Source organism: Panulirus ornatus, chromosome 20, assembly GCF_036320965.1.
Source record: "Panulirus ornatus isolate Po-2019 chromosome 20, ASM3632096v1, whole genome shotgun sequence".
NCBI lineage: Eukaryota > Metazoa > Arthropoda > Malacostraca > Decapoda > Palinuridae > Panulirus > Panulirus ornatus.
In genome coordinates, this window is record NC_092243.1 from 45,442,864 (window position 1) to 45,465,753 (window position 22,890).

At 39.6% G+C, this 22,890-nt stretch overlaps 1 protein-coding gene across 23 annotated transcripts in view; it reads left to right on the forward strand.

Annotated features, from left to right (window-relative positions):
• LOC139755976 (uncharacterized) overlaps window positions 1–22,890 on the forward strand; it is a 734,338-nt gene that overhangs the window by 226,022 nt on the left and 485,426 nt on the right. The window contains exons 6-7 of one of the 23 annotated variants that reach the window (XR_011714231.1): window positions 4,423–4,483; window positions 10,353–10,765. The exons of 17 other annotated variants lie outside the window; for them this stretch is intronic. Coding sequence is in view for 5 of the 6 variants with exons in the window: in XM_071674823.1 (XP_071530924.1) it covers window positions 10,353–10,790 (438 nt within the window). In the remaining variant the exon portion in view is untranslated. Of the gene's footprint in view, window positions 1–85; window positions 1,462–4,422; window positions 4,484–10,352; window positions 14,339–14,598; window positions 14,941–22,890 lie in introns of those variants that run through there. 5 more of the 23 variants (XM_071674823.1, XM_071674834.1, XM_071674841.1 and 2 more) reach the window with 5 other exon arrangements.

The window sequence follows — 22,890 nt, forward strand, 5'->3', positions numbered from 1 at the left end:
TGTTACAGTAGTATAGGATGGTTGCATTTTATTTTCCAATAAACAGTATATTCTCTTTGCTTATACAGTTATTTGTATTTGACAGACTTGTGATTACCTGACAAAAGAAGCAAAACTTTAAAGAAAATTGGTATATATATCCCTTTATATAAGAATTTGGTATTTGATATTTTGTCATTGTTACAAGTTCAAGATATTGAAGCCTTGAATCAGGAGGTTAAGTATATTTCAAAAGAATTCATGTATCACTTCTTTAGGTATGTGTATCCTTGCTCTGTGTCTGTATTAAGAATTCATGCTTATCAGTTCTCAGTTACTTGTAACCTTGCTGTGTGTCATATTTCACAGATATTATAATGTTGAGCTGTAATATTGTTTGAGTTTCATATCCTGTTAGATTTAAGGTACACTTAGTTTATACTTTGGAACATAAAACTTGGACCATTGTCTAAATACAAAAAGCTGAAACCAATCAATCACTTATGAAGGCTGGGCCTGGTATTAGATTCCTCCAAGATATGAAAATTTAGATATAAGTGATTCTGGGTTTTGTTGATATTGTTATGATATAGAACAATAATTTCTGAAATATGGAAAAGTTTGACATTGTCATTTTTAATGACACCTTGATAGCATGATACACTTTCTTGTTTGAAATTAAGAAAAGTAGATTTATATGGTATGGGAGATAAGTTGTTAGAAGCAGTGAAAAGTTTTCATTGAGGATCTAAGGCATGTGTACCTGTAGGAAGAGAGGAAAGTGAATGGTTCTTGGTGAATGTTGGTTTGCAGCAGGGGTGCATGATATCTCCATAGTTGTTTAATTTGTTTATGGATGGGGTTGTTAGGGAGGTGAATGCAAGAGTTTTGGAAAGAGGGGCAAGTATGCAGTCTGTTGTGGATGAGAGAGCTTGGGAAGTGAGTCAGTTGTTGTTCGCTGATGGTACAGCGCTGGTGGCTGATTCAGGTGAGAAACTGCTGAAGCTGGTGACTGAGTTTGGTAAAGTGTTTGAATGAAGAGAGCTGAGAGTGAATGTGATTAAGAGCAAGGTAATTAGGTACAGTAGGTTTGAGGGACAAGTCAATTGGGAGGTAAGTTTGAATAGAGAAAAACTGGAGGAAGTGAAGTATTTTAGATATCTGGGAGTGGATTTGGCAGCGGATGGAAGCGGAAGTGAATCATAGGATGGGGGAGGGGGCGAAAGTTCTGGGAGCGTTGAAAAATGTATGGAAGTCGAGAACGTCATCTTAGAAAGCAAAAATGGGTATGTTTGAAGGAATAGTGGTTCCAACAATGTTATATGGTTGCGAGGCATAGGCTATAGACAGAGTTGTGCGGAGGAGGGTGGATGTGCTGGAAATGAGATGTTTGAGGACAATGTGTGGTGTGAGGTGATTTGATCGAGTAAGTAATGAAAGGGTAAGATAGATGTGTGGTAATAAAAAGAGTGTGGTTGAGAGAGCAGAAGAGGGGGTCACATAGAGAGAATGAGTAAGGAAAGATTGACCAAGAGGATATATGTGTCAGAGGTGGAGGGAACAAGGAGAAGTGGGAGACCAAATTGTAGGTGGAAAGATGGAGTGAAAGAGATTTTGAGTGATCAGGGCCTGAACATGCAGGAGGGTGAAAGGCTTGCAAGGAATAGAGTGAATTGGAACGATGTGGTATAACGGGGTCGACGTGCTGTCAGTAGATTGAACCAGGGCATGTGAAGCATCTGGGGTAAACCATGGAAATGGAATATATATCAAGTGTTGCCACATCTTGCTTTTTTTTTAGTCTGTAATGCATCTGTGTACCTTAAACTAATCAATGGAAAAGTTTTAAAGTGGTGTTTTTACAATAGTGTTGGAAATTATCAAAGTGGATGTTATGTTGATACAGGAAATTTTTAAGTTGAGACCTTATGGTCTACTCTTTGTGCCACTGGGGATTGAGAGACATATTCCAGGTATTTATATTTTACATTAGGTTAACCCTTCTCATTTGAAGTTTTTCTGGAAACCATAGTTCTTCATGAGGGTATGCTGTCATGCTTGTGGAACAGGCCCCTAGGGAGAGAGATTTAGGTTTCAGAAGTTGAAAAAAATCTTTTTTCAGAGTTGGTGTTCTGCAAGAAATTTTTCCTGGTTTACTTATTTCAGAAGTTGAAAAAAATCTTTTTTCAGAGTTGGTGTTCTGCAAGAAATTTTTCCTGGCTTACTTACAAACTGACAGGATGAAATAGAAGATTGATATATGTCAGGGAACTTCAACTTCATTGATATATGTCAGGGAACTTCAACTTCCAGGATGAAATAGAAGATGAATATATGTCAGGGAACTTCAACTTCTGTTCTGAAAAAATTAAGTGAAATGAAATTATTGATTGAAAATATCCAATAGTTTGACTGTCTGAATAGTAGTAATGCAAAAGCAAACATAGCAATCTTCTTCCAGCCCAAAATGGAATGATCATAAAACTAGTACCAAATGAAAGAAAGTATATGTGAAAAGAAAGATACTATTGGGTGGAAAACAGTGGGTGAATACATGAAGAGATTGGAAGAAAAAAGATTTGCAACTAGTAAAGATTAAGTGGCAGAATTAGAAGGCAAAATATGGAATACAGACAAGGCAATAACGGAATCACACAGATGGGAATAAAGACTAAATGAAGAAAAAGTAGCACAGTGTATGGACCAAAACCCAAAAGTCCTATTTGCTTACATGAACAGAGTAAAGAACAAAAAGTCAGGGATTAAGTCATTCAGAGAATAATATGTCAGATGTTAGTTAATCATTATAAGTCATTATTTAGTACAAGAGAGTATGAAGAAATAGATGATGAAATTTAAATGATTTTGATGAACATACAGTATCTAGTACAAGAGGGCATGAAGAAATAGATGATGAAATGCTTAATGATTTTGATGAACATACCTTAACAGATATAAACTTAAAGGAAGCTGACATAATTGAAGCTGATAAACTTATAGAAAATCCTTTACAGGGCCAGATGGAATTTCAACAGATTTTGTAATGAAGATGAAAGAAATAACAGCCAAACCTCTTACATTGCTGAGAAAAATCATAGACCAAGCAAGCATAGCAGATACGCACAAAATGGAATATGTAATACCAGCACACAAAGGAGGTTCCAAATTATTGCTGAAATAATACAGACCAGTTAGCCTAACTTCACACAGATTTAAAGTATTTGAGAGAGTAAAGAAAAAACAATGGAACATCTTATTTCAAGCAGATTGATAAATGAAGGATAAGCATGGTGTTGTCGCTGATAAATGTGGACAAACACTGCTATCAGCCCTTTATAGTGATACATATGAATGAATCTTGTCTTTTCCTAGCACTAACTCTCGCACACACACAGGGGGAGGGGGTTGCTGTTTTTCATGTATGGAGGGGTGGCAACGGGAATGGATGAAGGTGGCAAGTATGAATATGTGCATGTGTATACATGTTTATGTCTGTGTATGTATATGTATATATGTGTTGAAATGTATACGTATGTATATATGCATGTGTGTGTGGGCGTTTATGTATGTACATGTGTATGTGGGTGGGTTGGGCCATTCTTTCATCAGTTTCCTTGCGCTACCTCAATAACACGGGAGACAGCGACTTAGTATAATTGAAAATAGATGATAATGAATGTTTGTTTGTTAGGAAGAGAATAAACGCTGTTTTGCTTGATTTTACGAAAGCATTTTAGAAAGTAAAATATGAAGTGTTGTTAGAGAAAGTGGCAAGTCAGACTTTGAATGAAAAATGGGAAAATGGACTAAAGAATTTTTATCTGCTGAAAATTCAAGTCATTGCAAATGGAAATATACCTGAGGAAGAAGATTGTATGCTGTGGGGTATACAGAGGAATTCAAGTAGTAACAGACCATTGGGTCCTTTCAAAGCCGTTTGTGATAATGGAAGGTATCAGAAACTCAGAGAATAGTTTGGTAAACGTTAGATGGCATATGGATGATTTAGAGAGTAATAAACTGCAAATTGTCATTTTGACTGTGGAGATGCACATAATGAGATGTGGACATGAAGTGTTTATCAGATCTATTCTTAAACATATCTACAGTACTGCTGTCAACCAGTTTAAGTGGCAAAGAATTCCTTATGTTAACAATCCTGTTGAAGAAAAAGTCTTTTGCCTCATTTGAGTTATTCATTTGCCAACAAGTTTGTATCCATTATTATGAGTAAAATAGGAAGAATCAAATCTTAGGTATCTTGATTGATCAAGACCAGGAATCTTTTGATCATTTTGAATATTTGTATTAGAGCATCTCTTAACCTTCTCTTTTGTTAGTCAAATAGATTCAAGTTGTTTAATCTAGTCTTGTGGGATTTGTTTCTTAGTCCAGGAATCATCTTGGTAGCTCAGTGCACCCATTCTTATGTTTTTTTTTTAGGTAGGGTGACCAAAAGTAAACACAATATTCAAGATGTGGATGAAACAATGAATTGTAAAGAGTAAGTATGCCTTCCCTAGACTTAAATTTGAGGCTGTATCTATGAAACCAAGAATTTTGTTTGCTCTTTTCACTACTTCTGTGCACTGCTTACTTTGTTTTAAGTCACCAGAGATGATTACACCCAAGAATTTTTCTACATTTGCCTTTTGCATTTTAGCAGAATTCATACTGTAGGTTGCCTTTTTGTATCTCCTACCAATATATAACACTTTGCACATATCGATATTAAGATTCATTTGCTTTTTATGAGTCCGGTTCATCCTTTTGTCTACGTCAGTTTGAAGCTGTAGACATTCAAGTTCATTTGTAAATTTATTTGCCAGCTTTGCATCTTTAGTGAATTTTGATAGCTTGCAATGCAACCCATTAGTTCTTTAGTTATGGAGACTGTTAATGTGACCAAATCATTTTGAGAGTTCCAATTGGGACAGGCATTAGAGATAGAAGTAGATAGATAGATTAATATATATATATCCTTCCTTCATACTATTCGCCATTTCCCACGTTAGCAAGGTAGCGTTAAGAACAGAGGACTGGGCCTCTGAGGGAATATCCTCACCTGGCCTCGTTCTCTGTTCCTTCTTTTGGAAAGTTAAAAAAAAATGAGAGGGGAGGATTTCCAGCCCCCCCGCTCCCTCCCCTTTTAGTCGCCTTCTACGACACGCAGGGAATACGTGGGAAGTATTCTTTCTCCCCTATCCCCAGGGCTCTGAGGATTGAGCCAGTCGGGCCTGTGCAGGAAGCGGGCCTAGGTTCAGGCGCAGGACTGGACGAGGTGAAGGAGGTTGTGGTGGTGGTGTTGGACTTACTTTTGGTGTTGTTGATTTTGTGTCCAAGTCCTCTGCATCATCACAGCAAAGTTCTTCTTCCTCCTCACCCGCCACCCATTGTTGGCACATCTCTGTGTTGCCCCTGTACTGTGCTTCTACTACTGCTACTTCTTTTTCTGTGCTGCTGCTGATGCTGTCGTATGACATGCATGCACGCGTGCAGGCAGGGCTGTAGTAGTCGTGGACAAGGTGCAGGCAAGCAAGACAGTAGTAATGTGTCTGCATCTTTGGTGTGGTTGCCTAAGGTGAAGGAAGGAAGGGTGTGGAATTTTGTGATGCATGGCTTGTCACTGATGATACTGATAGTAATAATAAATAAATTATACATTTCCTTTTTCCATAGCCAGAGGTTGAACCATTATGTGACATTCATTTTTTCATTCATTTTCAAGCTAGAAGTTTCAGTTTTCTAAATTGTTTCTTACATTTTTCATATGTATATATATGTATGTGTGTGTGTGTGTGTATATGTGCGTATGTATGTGTATGTGTGTGTATGTGTATATGTATATATATATATATGTATATTATCCCTGGGGATAGGGGTAAAAGAATACTTCCCATGTATTCCTCGCGTGTCGTAGAAAGCGACTAGAGGAGACGGGAGCGGGGGGCCAGAAATCCTCCCCTCCTTGTATTAACTTTCTAAAATGGGAAACAGAAGAAGGAGTCACGCGGGGAGTGCTCATCCTCCTCGAAGGCTCAGAGTGGGGTGCCTAAATGTGTGTGGATGTAACCAAGATGTGAAAAAAGGAGAGATAGGTAGTATGTTTGAGGAAAGGAACCTGGATGTTTTGGCTCTGAGTGAAACGAAGCTCAAGGGTAAAGGGGAAGAGTGGTTTGGGAATGTCTGGGGAGTAAAGTCAGGGGTTAGTGAGAGGACAAGAGCAAGGGAAGGAGTAGCAATACTCCTGAAACAGGAGTTGTGGGAGTATGTGATAGAATGTAAGAAAGTAAATTCTCGATTGATATGGGTAAAACTGAAAGTTGATGGAGAGAGGTGGGTGATTATTGGTGCATATGCACCTGGGCATGAGAAGAAAGATCATGAGAGGCAAGTGTTTTGGGAGCAGCTGAATGAGTGTGTTAGTGGTTTTGATGCACGAGACCGGGTTATAGTGATGGGTGATTTGAATGCAAAGGTGAGTAATGTGGCAGTTGAGGGAATAATTGGTATACATGGGGTGTTCAGTGTTGTAAATGGAAATGGTGAAGAGCTTGTAGATTTATGTGCTGAAAAAGGACTGATGATTGGGAATACCTGGTTTAAAAAGCGAGATATACATAAGTATACTTATGTAAGTAGGAGAGATGGCCAGAGAGCGTTATTGGATTACGTGTTAAGTGACAGGCGTGCGAAAGAGAGACTTTTGGATGTTAATGTGCTGAGAGGTGCAACTGGAGGGATGTCTGACCATTATCTTGTGGAGGCTAAGGTGAAGATTTGTATGGGTTTTCAGAAAAGAAGAGTGAATGTTGGGGTGAAGAGGGTGGTGAGAGTAAGTGAGCTTGGGAAGGAGACCTGTGTGAGGAAGTACCAGGAGAGACTGAGTACAGAATGGAAAAAGGTGAGAACAATGGAAGTAAGGGGAGTGGGGGAGGAATGGGATGTATTTAGGGAATCAGTGATGGATTGCGCAAAAGATGCTTGTGGCATGAGAAGAGTGAGAGGTGGGTTGATTAGAAAGGGTAGTGAGTGGTGGGATGAAGAAGTAAGAGTATTAGTGAAAGAGAAGAGAGAGGCATTTGGACGATTTTTGCAGGGAAAAAATGCAATTGAGTGGAAGATGTATAAAAGAAAGAGACAGGAGGTCAAGAGAAAGGTGCAAGAGGTGAAAAGAAGGGCAAATGAGAGTTGGGGTGAGAGAGTATCATTAAATTTTAGGGAGAATAAAAAGATGTTCTGGAAGGAGGTAAATAAAGTGCGTAAGACAAGGGAGCAAATGGGAACTTCAGTGAAGGGCGCAAATGGGGAGGTGATAACAAGTAGTGGTGATGTGAGAAGGAGATGGAGTGAGTATTTTGAAGGTTTGTTGAATGTGTTTGATGATAGAGTGGCAGATATAGGGTGTTTTGGTCGAGGTGGTGTGCAAAGTGAGAGGGTTAGGGAAAATGATTTGGTAAACAGAGAAGAGGTAGTGAAAGCTTTGCGGAAGATGAAAGCCGGCAAGGCAGCAGGTTTGGATAGTATTGCAGTGGACTGGTTGGTAAGGTTATTTAATGTATGTATGACTCATGGTGAGGTGCCTGAGGATTGGCAGAATGCGTGCATAGTGCCATTGTACAAAGGCAAAGGGGATAAGAGTGAGTGCTCAAATTACAGAGGTATAAGTTTGTTGAGTATTCCTGGTAAATTATATGGGAGGGTATTGATTGAGAGGGTGAAGGCATGTACAGAGCATCAGATTGGGGAAGAGCAGTGTGGTTTCAGAAGTGGTAGAGGATGTGTGGATCAGGTGTTTGCTTTGAAGAATGTATGTGAGAAATACTTAGAAAAGCAAATGGATTTGTATGTAGCATTTATGGATCTGGAGAAGGCATATGATAGAGTTGATAGAGATGCTCTGTTGAAGGTATTAAGAATATATGGTGTGGGAGGAAAGTTGTTAGAAGCAGTGAAAAGTTTTTATCGAGGATGTAAGGCATGTGTACGTGTAGGAAGAGAGGAAAGTGATTGGTTCTCAGTGAATGTAGGTTTGCGGCAGGGGTGTGTGATGTCTCCATGGTTGTTTAATTTGTTTATGGATGGGGTTGTTAGGGAGGTAAATGCAAGAGTTTTGGAAAGAGGGGCAAGTATGAAGTCTGTTGGGGATGAGAGAGCTTGGGAAGTGAGTCAGTTGTTGTTCGCTGATGATACAGCGCTGGTGGCTGATTCATGTGAGAAACTGCAGAGGCTGGTGACTGAGTTTGGTAAAGTGTGTGGAAGAAGAAAGTTAAGAGTAAATGTGAATAAGAGCAAGGTTATTAGGTACAGTAGGGTTGAGGGTCAAGTCAATTGGGAGGTGAGTTTGAATGGAGAAAAACTGGAGGAAGTGAAGTGTTTTAGATATCTGGGAGTGGATCTGGCAGCGGATGGAACCATGGAAGCGGAAGTGGATCATAGGGTGGGGGAGGGGGCGAAAATTCTGGGGGCCTTGAAGAATGTGTGGAAGTCGAGAACATTATCTCGGAAAGCAAAAATGGGTATGTTTGAAGGAATAGTGGTTCCAACAATGTTGTATGGTTGCGAGGCGTGGGCTATGGATAGAGTTGTGCGCAGGAGGATGGAGGTGCTGGAAATGAGATGTTTGAGGACAATGTGTGGTGTGAGGTGGTTTGATCGAGTGAGTAACGTAAGGATAAGAGAGATGTGTGGAAATAAAAAGAGCGTGGTTGAGAGAGCAGAAGAGGGTGTTTTGAAGTGGTTTGGACACATGGAGAGAATGAGTGAGAAAAGATTGACCAAGAGGATATATGTGTCTGAGGTGGAGGGAACGAGGAGAAGTGGGAGACCAAATTGGAGGTGGAAAGATGGAGTGAAAAAGATTTTGTGTGATTGGGGCCTGAACATGCAGGAGGGTGAAAGGAGGGCAAGGAATAGAGTGAATTGGAGCGATGTGGTATACCGGGGTTGACGTGCTGTCAGTGGATTGAATCAAGGCATGTGAAGCGTCTGGGGTAAACCATGGAAAGCTGTGTAGGTATGTATATTTGCGTGTGTGGACGTATGTATATACATGTGTATGGGGCGGGGTTGGGCCATTTCTTTTCCGCATTAGCGAGGTAGCGTTAAGAACAGAGGACTGGGCCTTTGAGGGAATACCCTCACCTGGCCCAGTTCTCTGTTCCTTCTTTTGGAACATTGAAAAAAAAAAAATTAAAAAAAGAAGAAAAAAAAAGAGTTTATCCTGGAACTTATCTGAAGTCGTAATTTGTTTTTGTCAACGATCTTCGTTAACTCATATTTTTTATATTTTCCAAACAGTATTTCCACCCATTCTTATTTCTCTTCCAGTAACTGCTGTGCTACAGGTGATGTGTGTTCCATGGAACACCCGTTTAGTTTACTTTCCATACCATTTATGAAATGCTTTAGCTTAGAACATAATGAGGCTTATTATATAGAGAAACTTTCACCTTTGGCATGAAACACTACAGAGTTATATCTCAGCATCTAAAGAACTGAAAGATACAAGACCTATAACTTTATTTTTATTTTCATGCCATAAAAAAAGATATCCAGGTTTCATTTCCAATGACTGTACTGTGCTGCAGGTGACACAAGTGTTTGTTCCTTGAAAATCCGTTTTAGTGAAAGAACAGAAACGTATTAGGTGTACCACAATACAAAACTGAAAAGAACACAACAGAAGCATATCAGAATATTTGTAATACTTTTTTACCGGAGGGTGTGCATTATATTTGTTTGATATGTTGCTTTTGAATGAGATTTCATAAGGCATAACATACACTGAATTTTTTTCTTGAAATGTTACATGTAGTGATCATATTTCTATGAAAGGCATGATAATGAGAATTGTTGAAACAGTTTCATGAGGAAATATAACTCACTCCAGTGTGGAGAGACTGTGGAGAATGGATTTGATAGAGATCTTGGAAACATAATTTGATCTTCAAGGACAATAATTGTTTAAGAACCTGGGTGCTGTTGTTGAAAAAGATCATGCAAACAAGAGTTGGAGTAATTGTAGATGATTCTGTTAATGTTGATATAGATCATGGAGACAGTATCCAAGAATGATTGTGAGGTCATTATTTGAGACCTATCATTCAGTAAGTTGTGCATTCCATTGCGATAAAAAATTGTGCTCAAACCCTTGCTGTTATAAGAGGCTTGCTGAAGCTTAGAAGCAATAAAGAACTTTCATGCGTCCAATATGCCATTTGGGATTTTATGGATATAAGAGTACAATCATGTTAATTTTTTCATAATCAGGCATCCCCTGAGAATATACAGGTAAAGAAAATCCTATGTATTTTATTATTTATTTATTTATTTTATTTAATGACAGTGATTAAGATGGGCTTTCCCAACAGGTGGGGCTGAACAGTGAAAATTCGCAGAATATCGGGAGAGGAGCTGTTGGCAAGTTGCATCTTTGCCCACACTGTACATATTCCAGTATTAGGAAAGACCACTTGGCAAAACATATTTGTACCCATACTGGAGAAAAACCATATCCCTGTCCTTATTGTACATATGGTGCAACTACAAAGGACAAGCTACAGCAGCATGTTCGGACTCACACTGGAGAGAAACCATTTACTTGCCCTCACTGCTCCTTCAGGTCATGCACTAAGAATACAATGAATAATCATATTCGAATTCACACTGGTGAAAAGCCATTTTCATGCACATTTTGTCCCTATCGTGCTTCTCATAGATATGCACTTCAGTTTCATTTGTTGAAACATCATAAATTGCTGCATAGAAATAAAATAACGAAGTACTTGTTGTTCTTATTATCATCATAAACACAAATCTCTTATTTGCCCTAAGTGCTCCTTCAGATCGTGCACTAGGAATACGATGAATAATCATATTCGAATTCACATTGGTGAAAAGCCATATTCATGCACATTTTGTCCCTTTTGTGCTTCTCATAGATATGCTCTTCAGTTTCATATGTTGAAACATCATAGATAGCAGCATAGAAATGAAATAACGAAGTACTTGTTGTTCTTATTATCATCATAAACACAAATCTCTTTTTTGTTGGAGTCTTTGTCAATGGGTGATTAGATTTCTATTCTCACATCTTTATATCTCCTTGAGATATATTTAAGTTGTATATTTTTGAATGCATTTACAGGTAAGTATTATTATTATACGTAATCGCCGTCTCCTGTGTTAGCAAGGTAGCGCAAGGAAACAGACGAAAGAATGGCCCAACCCACCCACATACACAAGTATATACATAAAGGACCACACACACACATATACATATCTATACATTTCAGTGTATACATATACATACACAAGCATATATATACACATGTACATATTCATATTTGCTGCCTTAATCCATTCCTGTCGCCACCCTGCCACACATGAAATAGCATACCCCCCACGAGGTAGAATTAGGAAAAGACAAACAAAAGCCACATTCATTTACACTCAGTCTCTAGCTGTCATGTGTAATGCACCGAAAACACAGCTCCCACAAAACTTTCCATGGTTTATCCCAGATGCTTCACATGCCCTGGTTCAATCCATTGACAGCAAGTCGACCCCAGTATACAACATCATTCCAGTTCACTCTATTCCTTGCATACCTTTCACCCTCCTGTATGTTCAGGCCCTGATCGCTCAAAATCTTTTTTGCTCCATTCTTCCACCTCCAATTTGGTCTCCCACTTCTTTTTGTTCCTTCTACCTCTGACACATAAATCCTCTTTGTCAATCTTTCCTCACTCATTCTCTCGATATGACCAAACCATTTCAGTACATCCTCTTCTGCTCTCTCAACCACACTCTTTATATTACCACACATCTCTCTTACCCTTTCATTACTTACTTGATCAAACCACCTCACACCACATATAGTCCTCAAATATTTCATTTCCAACACATCCACCCTCCTCCGCACAACCCTATCTATAGCCCATGCCTCACAACCACATAACATTGTTGGAACCATTATTCCTTCCAAAATACCCATTTTGCTCTCTTGAGATAATGTTCTCACCTTCCACACATTTTTCACCCCCTATCCCGCCCTGTGACTCACCTCCACTTCCATGGTTCCATTCATTGCTAGATCCACTCCCAGACATCTAAAACACTTCACTTCTGCCAGTTTTTTCCATTCAGACTTACCTCCCAGTTAACTTGTCCCTCAACCCTACTGAACCTAACAACCTTGCTCTTATTCACATTTACTCTCAGCTTTCTTCTTTCACACACTTTACCAAACTTATTCACCAACTTCCGCAGTCTCTCACCCAAATCAGCCACCAGCGCTGTATCATCAGCGAACAACAACTGACTCACTTCCCAACCCTTCTCATCCACATCAGACTGTATACTTGCCCTCTTGCCAAAACTCTCACATTCACCTCCCTAACCACCCCATCCATAAACAAATTAAAGAACCATGGAGATGTCACGCATTCCTGCCGCAAACCAACATTCACTGGGAACCAGTCACTTTCCTCTCTTCCTAATTGTACACATGCCTTACATCCTTGGTAAAAACTTTTCACTGATCTAGCAGCTTACCTCCCACACCATATACTCTTAATGCCTTCCACAAAGAATCTCTATCAACCCTATCATATGCCTTCTCCAGATCCACAAATGCTACATGCAAATACATTTGTTTTCTAAGTATTTCTCACATACATTCTTCAAGGGAAACACCTAATCCACGAATCCTCTGCCACATCTGAAACCACTCTGCTCTTCCCCAATCTGATGCTCTGTACATTCCTTTACCCTCTCAATCAGTACCCTCCCATATAATTTCCCATGAATACTCAACAAACTTATACCTCTGTAATTTGAACATTCACCTTTATCCCCTTTGCCTTTGTGCAATGGCACTGTGCATGCATTCCACCAATCCTCAGGCACTTCACACAGAAGTGTGTATGTAATTAGCTGTTTATCACATACTGGAAGAGTATTGTACCCTGACAGTGCCCCTTCTCATGAATATTTTCTGTTGTCTTTGATAGATTTTTCACTTTTTTTCTAATAGTGGCAACTGGCTTGGACTTCAAAGCATTAACTTTTTGAGTACCATGATTTGCAAAAATGAGATAGTAAGCAAGTGCTGAAGTCTGTGATGACTGTTTTAAAGTTTTTTATTTCCTACAAATGTTAATTTTGTGTTATTGATTACAGTAAAGAATATTTAACAAAGCCTAAGTTCGCACAAAATTTATGACGTTTACCATTCTTCTCACTTTTTGGGTGTTAGCAAGAAGAGCGTAGAATTTATTTTCCATAAAATGAAGAAGTTTTATTGAAAATAAAAGTCTGTTGAAATTTTTATAGGTTTTGCATGTGTTCAGTAATCATGATTTTGAAACATTTACTGAGTACGTCCCAAAATTATATTTGCAAGCAATAATAATCAAGTGTATCATCTTTTATAGCACTCTTAGAGTAGTTACAAAGGCATAACATGTCATAACACATCTTGATATTTGATCTGTGATTACTTTTATACACAGTAAGATTTAACAGTTTTAGACTTTAGTTGAGTGGGATTCAAGTCTCAATATTAAGTTTGTTCAGTCATTGGATAATTTACTTTATATGAACATAAGGTTACCAGTGACATCAATTATGTAATCACATTACAAAACAGCAAGGAAAATGTTCTTGTTTGTAAAAGGCAGTGATGTAGATGTGTCTGTATTACATAGGGTTGCTAAATCTTAATGTTAGATAGTTTGTTTTTTATTCAGAAAATGGATCATTAGTTTGAATTTTTCTCAAATTAAATGTTTTTAAAAGATTCCATGAAGTTGGATGCAGAAAACTTTCAATTCTGAAAAGTTAAGACATGATTAAGAGAAATTTTGCTGTTCATTTTTTATATTTGGAAACAAGTTTGTGATCTATTTTAAGAACTTATTGAATTTTTTTTTTTCAAGCTTGCAGGTGTATTACTCATAATATTTTTTAAGCATTTTTTTTTAGCTTTTGTTAAATTTCACTTCTTCAAAGACAGTTTTATTGTTAGATGATGATATTTCATCAGTACTTACTGGTTGCATCAGAGATTTCTAGATGAGAAAGACCTAGCTTGTGAGATATTAAAGATAAGATTACCATTCAACTTTATAGACGTAGAGCACCAGATGATTCAGATTCTGAAAAAATATAACTTCGTTTTTTTATGATGAATAAAAGAAAATGTTAAAGTTGATGATTATGGAACTAATTGATTAAACTGAATTGACAATTTTTGGAATATCCACTTCGAAAGTAAAAAAACAAGTCATTTCTGGATATTAAAACTGCAAGGGTGGTCACCTGTTGATTTTTCATGGTGTATGAATATTTGGTGAAATTTTCGTGGTGTACACCACTTTGTATATTCATATATATATATATATATATATATATATATATATATATATATGTATACTCCCAAAAATAGTCCAGACAGAGGATATTGTGATCATGATAACCCATATTGCAACAGTGTAATTTTTTTACATAGCTTTGGCATTGCACATAACAGATAGCAATTATTGTATCTATCAGAATTATTTTCATGAATATAAAGATGCTTTTTGCTTTGAGTAATGACAGTAATTAAGATAGGCGTTCCCGACAGGTGGGACTGAACAGTGATGGTTCGAGGAATAGCGGGCGAGGAGGCATCGGCAAGTTACATCAGTGTCCCTTCTGTGTTTATTCCTCTGATAGAAAAGACCACATGACAAAACATATTCGTACACATACTGGAGAGAAACCTTATATTTGTCCTCATTGCCCATATCGTTCTGGTACGAAAAATACTCTGAATAATCATATTCGTATTCATACTGGAGAGAAGCCATACTCATGTTCATTATGCACATATCGTGCTTCTCATAGATATGCTCTTCAGTTTCATTTGTTGAAACATCATAAATAACAGCATAGAAATAAAATAACAAAGTACTTGTTGTTCTTATTATCATCATAAATACAAATCTGTTTTTTGTTGGAGTCTTTCTCATTGGATGATTAGATTTCCAGTCTCTTACATCTTTGTATCTCCTTAATATGTTGAGGGAGATACATTTAAGTTGTATATGTTTGTATGCATTCACACAGGAGTGTGTATGTAATTAGCTGTTTGTACTGTAGGGTGAGAACATTGCACACTCATAGTGCCCCTTCTCATGAACATTCTCTGCTATCATGAAACCTCTAATTAAATTTATGCATACTTTCTACATTAGCCATGCCCTCAGTCTTCATACTCCATTCATCAAACACTCTTGTGCTATAAATGTACTTATTTGCATGTTTTTTAACTAGTTTCTTGCTTAATTTCATGTAATTTCTTCTGATTATTCCATCCCTACATCTCCCAAATAATTGTTCACAGTCTGTGTCATCAAGCATTTTTAAAAACCGAAAAGTTGAGAGCAGATTATGCTTCACTCCTCTCTCTTCTAAGATGGGCAAATTTAAAGCCTCAACTTCTTCACTTTTGACCCTATATATACTTGATCTTGGACAGCCCATGAATGCAATATTGTCAACAACATTAGCCATTACTCCAGGGATAGGTAATGTTATCTTGGTAGAGTATTCAAGAAGTCTAATTTAGTCATAATTCTTCATTCTGTGATTTTTAGTCACTGAATCATTTCCTTTAGTATCTTGAAATATATTTAGATATTCCTGTGGCGGCACGGTGGCATCAGAAATGGAAGAAGGCGAACAAGTATGAATATGTACTTGTGTATATATATTATTATTATTATTTTGCTTTGTCACTGTCTCCCGCACATGCGAGGTAGCGCAAGGAAACAGACGAAAGAAATGGCCCAACCCACCCCCACACACATGCACACACACACACGTCCACTCACGCAAACATACACACCCACACATCCCAACGTACACACATAAATACACACACAGACACACACATATACACACATGCACACAATTCACACAGTCTGCCCCTACTCACCCCCCATTGCTACCCCGCCACACACGGAATAACATCCCCCTCCCCCCTCATGTGCGCGAGGCGGTGCCAGGAAAAGACAACAAAGGCCCCATTCGCTCACACTCAGTCTCCAGCTGTCATGCAATAATGCCCGAAACCACACCTCCCTTTCCACTTCTAGGCCCCACACAACTTTCCATGGTTTACCCCAGACGCTTCACATGCCCTGATTCAATCCATTGACAGCACGTTGACCCTGGTATACCACATCGATCCAATTCACTCTATTCCTTGACCGCCTTTCACCCTCCTGCATGTTCAGGCCCCGATCACTCAAAATCTTTTTCACTCCATCTTTCCGCCTCCAATTTGGTCTCCCACTTCTCCTCGTTCCCTCCACCTCCGACACATATATCCTCTTGGTCAATCGTTCCTCACTCATTCTCTCCATGTGCCCAAACCATTTCAAAACACCCTCTTCTGCTCTCTCAACCACACTCTTCTTATTTGCACACATCTCTCTTACCCTTACATTACTTACTCGATCAAACCACCTCACACCACATATTGTCCTCAAACATCTCATTTCCAGCACATCCACCCTCCTACGCACAACTCTATCCATAGCCCACGCCTCGCAACCGTATAACATTGTTGGAACCACTATTCCTTCAAACATAACCATTTTTGCTTTCCGAGATAATGTTCCTCGACTTCCACACACTCTTCAAGGCTCCCAGGATTTTCACCCCTTCCCCCACCCTATGATTTACCTCTGCATCCATGGTTCCATCCGCTGCCAGATCCACTCCCAGATATCTAAAACACTTTACTTCCTCCAGTTTTTCTCCATTCAGACTTACTTCCCAATTGACTTGACCCTCAACCCTACTGTACCTAATAACCTTGCTCTTATTCACATTTACTCTTAACTTTCTTCTTTCACACACTTTACCAAACTCAGTCACCAGTTTCTGCAGTTTCTCACATGAATCAGCCACCAGCGCTGTATTATCAGCAAACAACAACTGACTCACTTCCCAAGCTCTCTCATCCCCAACAGACTGCATACTTGCCCCTCTTTCCAAAACTCTTGCATTCACCTCCCTAACAACTCCATCCATAAACAAATTAAACAACCATGGAGACATCACACACCCCTGCCGCAAACCTACATTCACTGAGAACCAATCACTTTCCTCTCTTCCTACATGTACACATGCCTTACATCCTCGATAAAAACTTTTAACTGCTTCTAATAATTTGCCTCCCACACCATATATTCTTAGTACCTTCCACAGAGCACCTCTATCAACTCTATCATATGCCTTCTCCAGATCCATAAATGCTACATACAAATCCATTTGCTTTTCTAAGTATTTTTCACATACATTCTTCAAAGCAAACACCTGATCCACACTTCCTCTACCACTTCTGAAACCACACTGCTCTTCCCCAATCTGATGCTCTGTACATGCCTTCACCCTCTCAATCAATACCCTCCCATATAATTTCCCAGGAATACTCAGCAAACTTATACCTCTGTAATTTGAGCACTCACCTTGGTCCCTTTGCCTTTGTACAATGGCACTATGCAAGCATTCCGCCAATCCTCAGGCACCTCACTATGAATCATACATACATTAAATAACCTTACCAACAAGTCAACAATACAGTCACCCCCTTTTTTAATAAATTCCACTGCAATACCATCCAAACCTGCTGCCTTGCCGGCTTCCATCTTCCGCAAAGCTTTTACTACCTCTTCTCTGTTTACCAAATCATTTTCCCTAACCCTCATTTTGCACACCACCTCAACCAAAACACCCTATATCTGCCACTCTATCATCAAACACATTCAACAAACCTTCAAAATACTCACTCCATCTCCTTCTCACATCACCACTACTTGTTATCACCTCCCCATTTGCCCCATGGAAGCGGAAGTGGATCATAGGGTGGGGGAGGGGGCGAAAATTCTGGGAGCCTTGAAGAATGTGTGGAAGTCGAGAACATTATCTCGGAAAGCAAAAATGGGTATGTTTGAAGGAATAGTGGTTCCAACAATGTTGTATGGTTGCGAGGCGTGGGCTATGGATGGAGTTGTGCGCAGGAGGATGGATGTGCTGGAAATGAGATGTTTGAGGACAATGTGTGGTGTGAGGTGGTTTGATCGAGTATGTAACGTAAGGGTAAGAGAGATGTGTGGAAATAAAAAGAGCGTGGTTGAGAGAGCAGAAGAGGGTGTTTTGAAATGGTTTGGGCACATGGAGAGAATGAGTGAGGAAAGATTGACCAAGAGGATATATGTGTCGGAGGTGGAGGGAACGAGGAGAAGTGGGAGACCAAATTGGAGGTGGAAAGATGGAGTGAAAAAGATTTTGTGTGATCGGGGCCTGAACATGCAGGAGGGTGAAAGGAGGGCAAGGAATAGAGTGAATTGGAGCGATGTGTTATACCGGGGTTGACGTGCTGTCAGTGGATTGAATCAAGGCATGTGAAGCGTCTGGGGTAAACCATGGAAAGCTGTGTAGGTATGTATATTTGCGTTTGTGGACGTATGTATATACATGTGTATGGGGGTGGGTTGGGCCATTTCTTTCGTCTGTTTCCTTGCGCTGCCTCGCAAACGCGGGAGACAGCGACAAAGCAAAAAAAAATATATATATATATATATATATATATATATATATATATATATATATATATATGGTGAATGTAGGTTTGCGGCAGGTTTGTGTGATGTCTCCATGGTTGTTTAATTTGTTTATGGATGGGGTTGTTAGGGAGGTGAATGCATGAGTTTTGGAAAGAGGGGCAAGTATGCAGTCTGTTGTGGATGAGAGAGCTTGGGAAGTGAGTCAGTTGTTCGCTGATGATACAGCGCTGGTGGCTGATTCATGTAAGAAACTGCAGAAGCTGGTGACTGAGTTTGGTAAAGTGTGTGAAAGAAGAAAGTTAAGAGTATATATGAATAAGAGCAAGGTTATTAGGTACAGTAGGGTTGAGGGTCAAGTCATTTGGGAGGTAAGTTTGAATGGAGAAAAACTGGAGGAAGTAAAGTGTTTTAGATATCTGGGAGTGGATCTGGCAGCGGATGGAACCATGGAAGCTGAAGTGAATCATAGGGTGGGGGAGGGGGCGAAAATTCTGGGAGCCTTGAAGAATGTTTGGAAGTCGAGAACATTATCTCGGAAAGCAAAAATGGGTATGTTTGAAGAAATAGTGGTTCCAACAATGTTGTATGGTTGCAAGGCGTGGGCTATGGATAGAGTTGTGCGCAGGAGGGTGGATGTGCTGGAAATGAGATGTTTGAGGACAATATGTGGTTTGAGGTGGTTTGATCGAGTAAGTAATGTAAGGGTGAGAGAGATGTGTGGAAATAAAAAGAGTGTGGTTGAGAGAGCAGAAGAGGGTGTTTTGAAATGGTTTGGTCACATGGAGAGAATGAGTGGGGAAAGATTGACCAAGAGGATATATGTGTCGGAGGTGGAGGGAACTAGGAGAAGTGGGAGACCAAATTGGAGGTGGAAAGATGGAGTGAAAAAGATTTTGAGTGATCGGGGCCTGAACATGCAGGAGGGTGAAAGGCGTGCAAGGAATAGAGTGAATTGGAACGATGTGATATACTGGGGTCGACGTGCTGTCAGTGGATTGAACCAGGGCATGTGAAGCGTCTGGGGTAAACCATGGAAATTGTGTGGGGCCAGGATGTGGAAAGGGAGCTGTGGTTTTGGTGCATTATTACATGACAGCTAGAGACTGAGTGTGATCGAATGGGGCCTTTGTTGTCTTTCCTAGCACTACCTCGCACACATGAGGGGGGAGGGGGATGTTATTCCATGTGTGGCGAGGTGGCGATGGGAACAAATAAAGGCAGACAGTATGGATTATGTACATGTGTATATATGTATATGTCTGTGTGTGTATATATATGTGTACATTGTGATGTATAGGTATGTATATTTGCGTGTGTGGACATGTATGTATATGCATGTGTATATGGGCGGGTTGGGCCATTCTTTCGTCTGTTTCCTTGCGCTACCTCGCTAACGCGGGAGACAGCAACAAAGCAAAGTAAATAAATATGTAAAATGAAATATATATACACATGTACATAATTCATATTGCTGCCTTTATTCATTCCCTTTGCCACCCTGCCACACATGAAATGACAACCCCCTCCCCTCCCGCACAGGTGCGAGGTAGCGCTAGAAAAAGACAACAAAGGCCACATTTGTTCACACTCAGTCTCTAGCTGTCATGTATAATGCACAAAAACCACAGCTCCATTTCCACATCCAGGCCCCACAAAACTTTCCATGGTTTACCCCAGATGCTTCACATAACCTGGCTCAATCCATTGACAGCACATCTACCTCAGTATACCACATTGTTCCAATTCACTCTATTCCTTATACGCCTTTCACCCTCCTGCATGTTCAGGCCCCGATTGCTCAAAATCGTTGTACTCCATCCTTCCACCTCCAATTTGTTCTCCCACTGCTCATTTCCCTCCACCTCTGACACTTAAATCTTAATTGTCAATCTTTCCTCACTCATTCTCTCCATGTGACCAAACCATTTCAAAACATCCTCTTCTGCTCTGTCAACCACACTCTTTTTATTACCACACATATCTTTTACCCTTTTATTACTTAATCATACCACCTCACACCACAGATTGTCCTCAAAAATCTCATTTCCAGCACATCCACCCTCCTCCACACAACTCTATCACAACCATATAACATTGTTGGAACCACTATTCCTTCAAACATATCCATTTTTGCTTTCCGAGATAATGTTCTCGACTTCCACACATTCTTCAACGCTTCCAGAATTGTCGTGCCTTCCCCCACCCTATGATTCACTTCCACTTCCATGGTTCCATCCTCTGCCAAATCCACTCCCAGATATCTAAAACACTTCACTTCCTCCAGTTTTTCTCCATTCAAACTTACCTCCCAAATGACTTGACCCTCAACCCTACTGTACCTAATAACCTTGCTCTTATTCACATGTACTCTCAGCTTTCTTCTATCACACACTTTACCAAACTCAGTCTCCAGTTTCTGCAATTTCTCATCCGAATCAGCCACCAGCGCTGTATCATCAGTGAACAACAATTGACTCACTTCACAAGCCCTCTCATTCACAACAGACTGCATGCTTGCCCCTCTTTCCAAAACTCTTGCATTCACCTCCCTAACAACCCCATCCATAAACAAATTAAACAACCATGGAGACATCACGCACCCCTGCCGCAAACCAACATTCACTGAGAACAAATCACTTTCCTCTCTTCCTACACATACACATGCCTTACATCCTCGATAAAAACTTTTCACTGCTTCTAACAACTTGCCTCCCACACCATTTATTCTTAATTCCTTCCAAAAAGCATCTCTATCAACTTTATCATATGCTTTCTCGAGATCCATAAATGCTACATACAAATCTATTTGCTTTTCTAAGTATTTCTCACATACATTCTTCAAAGCAAACACCTGATCCACACATCCTCTACCACTTCTGAAACCACACTGCTCTTCCCCAATCTGATGCTCTGTACATGCCTTCACCCACTCAATCAATACCCTCCCATATAATTTCCCAGGAATACTCAACAAACTTATACATCTGTAATTTGAGCACTCACTTTTATCCCCTTTGCCTTTGTAGAATGGCACTATGCAAGCATTCCGCCAATCCTCAGGCACCTCACCATGAGTCATACATACTTTAAATACTTTAAATCTCTCTCTCTCTCTCTCTCTCTCTCTCTCTCTCTCTCTCTATATATATATATATATATATATATATATATATATATATATATATATATATATATATAAATTTTAGGGAGAATAAAAAGATTTTCTGGAAGGAGGTAAATAAAGTGCGTAAGACAAGGGAGCAAATGGTAACTTCAGTTAAGGGCGCAAATGGGGAGGTGATAACAAGTAGTGGTGATGTGAGAAGGAGATGGAGTGAGTATTTTGAAGGTTTGTTGAATGTGTTTGATGATAGAGTGGCAGATATAGGGTGTTTTGGTCGAGGTGGTGTGCAAAGTGAGAGGGTTAGGGAAAATGATTTGGTAAACAGAGAAGAGGTAGTAAAAGCTTTGCGGAAGATGAAAGCCGGCAAGGCAGCAGGTTTGGATGGTATTGCAGTGGAATTTATTAAAAAAGGGGGTGACTGTATTGTTGACTGGTTGGTAAGGTTATTTAATGTATGTATGACTCACGGTGAGGTGCCTGAGGATTGGCGGAATGCGTGCATAGTGCCATTGTACAAAGGCAAAGGGGATAAGAGTGAGTGCTCAAATTACAGAGGTATAAGTTTGTTGAGTATTCCTGGTAAATTATATGGGAGGGTATTGATTGAGAGGGTGAAGGCATGTACAGAGCATCAGATTGGGGAAGAGCAGTGTGGTTTCAGAAGTGGTAGAGGATGTGTGGATCAGGTGTTTGCTTTGAAGAATGTATGTGAGAAATACTTAGAAAAGCAAATGGATTTGTATGTAGCATTTATGGATCTGGAGAAGGCATATGATAGAGTTGATAGAGATGCTCTGTGGAAGGTATTAAGAATATATGGTGTGGGAGGCAAGTTGTTAGAAGCAGTGAAAAGTTTTTATCGAGGATGTAAGGCATGTGTACGTGTAGGAAGAGAGGAAAGTGATTGGTTCTCAGTGAATGTAGGTTTGCAGCAGGGGTGTGTGATGTCTCCATGGTTGTTTAATTTGTTTATGGATGGGGTTGTTAGGGAGGTGAATGCAAGAGTTTTGGAAAGAGGGGCAAGTATGAAGTCTGTTGGGGATGAGAGAGCTTGGGAAGTGAGTCAGTTGTTGTTCGCTGATGATACAGCGCTGGTGGCTGATTCATGTGAAAAACTGCAGAAGCTGGTGACTGAGTTTGGTAAAGTGTGTGAAAGAAGAA